General features: G+C 51.6%; 1 protein-coding gene across 1 annotated transcript; it reads right to left on the reverse strand.

The window, feature by feature from the left end:
- Positions 1–4,366: 4,366 nt before the first annotated feature.
- Positions 4,367–5,287, reverse strand: LOC148592750 (olfactory receptor 14C36-like). The gene has a single exon (XM_088533918.1). The coding sequence runs from the start codon at positions 5,285–5,287 to the stop codon at positions 4,367–4,369; it is 921 nt and encodes a 306-aa protein (XP_088390044.1).
- Positions 5,288–5,750: the final 463 nt, after the last annotated feature.

The raw sequence follows: 5,750 nt of genomic DNA on the forward strand, positions 1-5,750 counted from the left end.
CCAATGGAATGGCTGAGCTATGGCAGCAGCCAGGTACAGACCCTGTAGCCCCTGGATGCCCTTATCCTTCCTCTTCCCCACGCACCATCCCCACCAAGGTCTCCTGTTCTCTTCCAGACCATGGGGAGCAGCAGCTTGGTCGGCTGCAGCCAAGAGGAGCCCATGGAGTGGGAGAGCTCCGGCTGCAGCCCCCAGGTATGGCCCCTGCTGCCGGCTGCACGGGCAGAGCTGGGGCTGTGCCCGGCCCCTTGGCGCTGCTCCGCGCTGCCTTTGGGGAGCAGCCGCGCGGGAGCCTGGCCCAGGTGTGCGGGCGCTCTGGCGGGCCGTGGCGCCGGGGCAGAGCTGCACAGGGCGCAGGAGCGCCCAAGGCCTGGGCACCTGCTGCCTCAGCCCCTCTGCCGGCCTCTGGGCTGCGCTGGCCACGCCAAGCCTCTGCCAGGGCACCAATGACGGCAGCGCTGCTGCCAAAGAGCCCGCGCAGCCGCCAAAGAGCCTCTGCTCCACGGGAGCCCCCGAGCCGCTCCTCGGCCCTGCTCACGCCTCCTTTTCCCTTGCAGGCCAAGCTCCCCTTCACCCTGGCTGCTGCTGGGAAGTGCTAGGCCACGGACGCCAGCAATGACTTCTTATGTGGATTTTTCTGTATACACTTTTATATTAGCTTTTATTGTTGTTAATATTGTTGTTAGTTTTATTGTTGTTATTGTTTATTATATTGTTGTTATTTTTCTTGCTATTGTTTATAATATTGTTATTTTTGTTGTTGTTTAAATATATATTCCTGTATCATTCTTTTTTGTGTTGTGTGGTGTTTCCAAGTGATGTCAGGCACAGAAATCATCCCCATTGCAGATGTGTGTGTGTTGCCCTAAGATTTCAGACCTTAGGGGCAAGTGGGGTCCAGCAAAGTTTCCCTCTAGGATTTCCCTTCACACGTGGCCCTTGGGATGCCACAGACCATTTTCCACCCTTTTTCTTTTTTCATTCTTTTTCACTTCTTCTTCTTTTTCTCTTTTTCTACTCTTCTTCTTTTTTCTTTTCTTTACATTTTTTTCTTCTTTACCTTTCCTTTTTTTTTCTTTTCCTCTTCTTTATTTTTATCATTTTTTACTTTGTTTTCATTCCAATTATTTATCTTTTTATTTGTTTTCATTCTGTGTTTTCCTACCCTTTTTCTTCTTTTATTTCCTCCAAGGGTTGTTCTCTGGGAGAAAACTGTGGCAGAGAAAAGGAGTGTAGGACATAACTGAACCAAAGAGCATTCCTCACAGGCAGCAGGGAGCGCAGCTCTGCTCCACACTCAGGTGCTCCCCTTCTAAATGCCTGCACTCCAGCAGTGCCAGGAGAGGACAAGCTCATCCTCAGGAGAGCAGGCATTGCTCTCTGGAAAGGAAGGGAGCCTCCAAGGCCAGGCCTGCAAAGGAACAATGGTTCTTATCCAGTAACGTGTATCCATTCCAATGTCAGGCTGTGGAATATCTTGCCCCCTTACGGAGTTGGGAATGAGTGTATGGTGCCTGGCAAAGCAGGACAAGCAAGGAAGAAGGCAAGAAGGTTGTTGGCAGATGAGCTGGAAGGCAGCTCTGCCAGGCCCAGCGGGAGTCACGCGGCACACGGGGAGCAGATGAGTGCACCCAATAGCCTGGCTCATTGTGGTCAATGACCACCTGCAGGGACCAGGCCTCACGCACACGTTCGCCCCAGTCCTGCTTCACTGCTTTAGCCCTCTCTTCAGCTTCCCCCAAAGAAGAGGCCCTACTTCTGCTGCATCTCTGCATGGCTCTTCCTTCTGGAGACAGACCAAGAGGGCATCCTCAGATCCTGAAGGAACCATGAGGATCCTGAACAGGGCATGATGTCCACTTCTTCCAGCAGCCTGGAACACATGGATACACTGGGCCTTGCAGGCAAAGCACCAGCAGCACCTGCCCTGTAGCACCATCAAAGTCAGGGGAAAGGAGGAGAGCAGCTTTGGTACAAACTGCCCTCTCTTCAGGCACCCCAAACACAAGAAAAGGCACCCATCCATATCCCGATCTTCCACAGCTGCAAGGAGCAAGGGCCTCCTTTGGCCCCTTTGCCATGCGCAGCAAGCCAGCAGGGCTGCAGCTTCCCAAGCAAGGTCACTTCCCAGAGCCAGGAGGAGCAGAGAGATGTCTCTTCATGTCCTGGAAAGCAGTCACCTCATTTCCCCCCAGATATTTCCCAAAACCTGCTGATAACCCTTCAGGAATATCTCCAGATGATGCCAAAGGCAAAGAGAGCCCTGGAGAGGACACTTCTGCACTCCTGCGCTGTCACGTCTCTTCTCCAGGCAGTCCAGTGAGGGAATTTAGGGCTTCAGGGTGGTCCAAGACAGGATCAAATTCATGGGGGATGAAACAGCACAAAGTGTGGCCACAGGTCGGTATTTTTTGGGGAGCCTCAAATCTTATTTCTGTGGTGACAGGACAGCCTTCCTCCCAGAGGTACCAAGGGAGGATCTCTATTTTTAAAACTCCCCAGCAGGGTTTCTTACACTGTGATGCTTAAGATAGACATGAGACAGCAGAAAAGAGTAAATGGCAATGGCAAAAGCTGTGAGAAATTTTGGAAAGTAGGACTTTCTTTTTTTCAATGATTGCATTGAAGATACTCTAGAGACTTCCTTAAAACATTGTTTTAACAGGAGTGTAGTCAATTTATTCAAAGTTGGCCACACCAAAACAGAGAATTTCCTCGAAGGTACACAGAAACCTGGCTCTCCTTTGCGTTTTCTATCTCAGGATGTTACCCTGCCTCTTTCCTGGGACATCTCTGCTCCCCACGGAGCCTTTTCCCAGATCAGTGTCCTCAGTGCTGGCTGGGCTGTTCCTGCACCAGCCCTGTTCTGGTGGTGCTGCTTTGCAGAGTGAGCAGCTGTGGGACTATGGTCCATGGTGGTCAGAGAGAGAAGCAGACCCAGTTGGGCTGGGACTGCCACCACCGATACTGGTGACACACGACCCCAGAGAGTTTGCAGTGGGAGGAGATGTGTTTGGGTGGGCACTAGCTCCTGTCTCTGGTGTTTCACAGCAGGATTCACCCTCCGGTGCTGCTTCCCTTGCCCTCTTGGGTCCCCACTGCCTCTCCTTTCCTTATGTGCACCTGGATTTAAAGATCTGCCTTCTGGTTACTCCATGGTGGACCATCCCTCATTTTGTGAGGCTCTACTCACAGCCCTCACCTGGGCTGTGGAGATCCCCTAAGCTCTCCTGGGGATCTCCTGGAGATTCTCCTCCAGAAGGATAGAGGACAAATCACATCAGCACTGTCACCTGTAAGACCACCTGCTGCAGGTGATTCAGAAACAATTTCCCATCTCCATTGGCACTTGCCACTGAGAGATGAACTCTGAGTGCTGCCCTCGGTCCCTAGGAGATCACACAGATCAAACATCCTTGGAGCTCGTCCCCTAGAGCCTATGGAGTTCACAAGCAGAACACGAGACCCCTTTGAGATCCATCTGTGAAGAAAGGCCACACTTGAGGCAAATCACAGGGAAGATGCTCTTTTATTATAGTAAATGTTCTTGTGTAGGCCAGGTTTGGCATATGGGTGCCCAGGCCCTAGTCCTGCCTGACATCACAGAAATGTACCAGGAAACACCATGTTACAAGAGCACTTAGGGCAAGTAGGCACATGAGAGCACAGCAGGGCAGTGTGAAAATGAGGAGAAGAGCCTTGAAAAGAGGAAAAAAAAAAGTCCTGCTGCTGTTGGTGGACATGTAGCCAGAAAAACTGCGGGCCCTTTGAAGGGTGCAACAAGGAAATGCCTTGCAGTGTGAGGATGGCCCTGAGCAGCAGAGCTCTGTCCCCACATGCTGCATCCAGCCTCTCCTCCCCTCCACTCATGCCCCACTTGGACTTTTGGAGCAGTGTAGAGGGAAGGGACCAATGTAGGGCGACACATGACTATGACCTCCATAGGGAGAGCAGGTAAAATTACCCCCTGGTTGTGGCTAGGGGAGCCGAGTTCTCCTGATGGACACAGGAGCCATGGTCTCACCCTGTCTGTGCTCGTGTGAGCCTGACTCTGTGGCCCTGAGCTCCAGTGCTGGAAGAGACACTGCAAAGGGAAACTCTCCTCATTGCATGGGAGACATCGGAGGTTGCTTAGTGGGGCTCAGAGTTTATCCCCTCTTTGCTGGTGAAGGGGGAAGCCTGGCGTCCTGCTCCAACATGGTCCCTGTGGCAGATTCCAATGAGACATTCCTGTGGAGAAATGGCATGAACCAGACTATATATTTTTCCTTTATTGGAATATAAGAGAAAAAAAAGCAAGCAAGAAAAAAATGAACAACACTTATCCTTAATGCCAAAGCCCCTAGGACAGATCTTGTTGCTGGCACTAGACCCGCTGGATGAGTTTCCTTAGGGAATTCTTGAGCTCCTCGTTCCTTAGGCTGTAGATGAGGGGGTTCAGAATTGGAGGCACAAGCGAGTATAGAACAGCCAGCACCAGATCCAAAGATGGCGAGGAGATGGAGGGGGGCTTCAGGTAGGCAAACAGAGCAGTGCTGACAAACAGGGAGACCACGGCCAGGTGCGGGAGGCACATGGAAAAGGCTTTGTGCCGGCCCTGCTCGGAGGGGATCCTCAGCACAGCTCTGAAGATCTGCACATAGGACACCACAATGAAAACAAAACACCCAAAGCCTAAACAGACGCTAACCACAATAATCCCAACTTCCCTGAGGTAGTAATCTGAGCAGGAGAGCTTGAACATCTGAGGGATCTCACAGAAGAACTGCTCCACCACATTGCCTTGGCAGAGGGGTAGGGAAAATGTGTTCCCAGTGTGCAGGAGAGCATTGAGGAAACCACTGGCCCAGGCAGCCACTGCCATTTTAACAGAAGCTCTGCTGCCCAGCAGGGTCCCATAGTGCAGGGGTCTGCAGATGGCCACGTAGCGGTCATAGCCCATAACTGTGAGGAGAAAAAACTCTCCTCCAAACAAGAAGACCATGAAAAATATCTGGGCAGCACATTCTGAATAGGAAATGGCCCTGGTGTTCCACAGGGAATTGGCCATGATTTTGGGAATAGTTGTGGAGATAGAGCCCAGGTCGAGGAGGGAGAGGTTGAGGAGGAAGAAGTACGTGGGGGTGTGGAGGCGGTGGTCGCAGGCTACGGCTGTGATGATGAGGCCGTTGGCCAGGAGGGCAGCCAGGTAGATGGCCAGGAAGAGCGAGAAGTGCAAGAGCTGTAGCTCCCGCCTGTCTGAGAACAGCATGAGCAGGAACTCGCTGAAGGAGCTGCTGTTGGACATTAGTTCCTTCGGGGCCCAGGAGTCCTGTCCAAGGAAGGAAAGAAAGCCAAAAGTTAAGGAAGGCTTTTCTGAGCCAAACCATTTCACTTTCTCAAGGAACTCCCCACATTTCCTCTCTCCCTTATTTCGTCTCCCTTTCTGGTGCTCCACTTTGAACTGGCTGAGTGTGCCAAGTTCAGCAGGGACTCCTCTCCATAGCTCCGGAGGAGTTGTTTTTGCTTTGCTGCAGGTGGAAATAGATGCACTAGTCTTTGAGTGGTATTTGTGGAGATGCCTTGGAATGGCATATTGCATTGCTTGCAATGGACTTAGTCCAGATACCAAGTGGGAATATTCTCCATTCACCACCATGAGAGCTGAATACAGCCCTCACACCAGTTGTATCTGAAGGAGAAGAGCTCTGTGAGGGATTCACCCCCATCACTCTTGCCCTCCTCAACAGAGATATTTGTATCTGAGTCTG

This window comes from Tinamus guttatus, unplaced genomic scaffold (assembly GCF_059628265.1).
Source record: "Tinamus guttatus ecotype Peru unplaced genomic scaffold, ASM5962826v1 Tinamus_guttatus_pri_ptg000527l, whole genome shotgun sequence".
NCBI classification, from domain to species: domain Eukaryota; kingdom Metazoa; phylum Chordata; class Aves; order Tinamiformes; family Tinamidae; genus Tinamus; species Tinamus guttatus.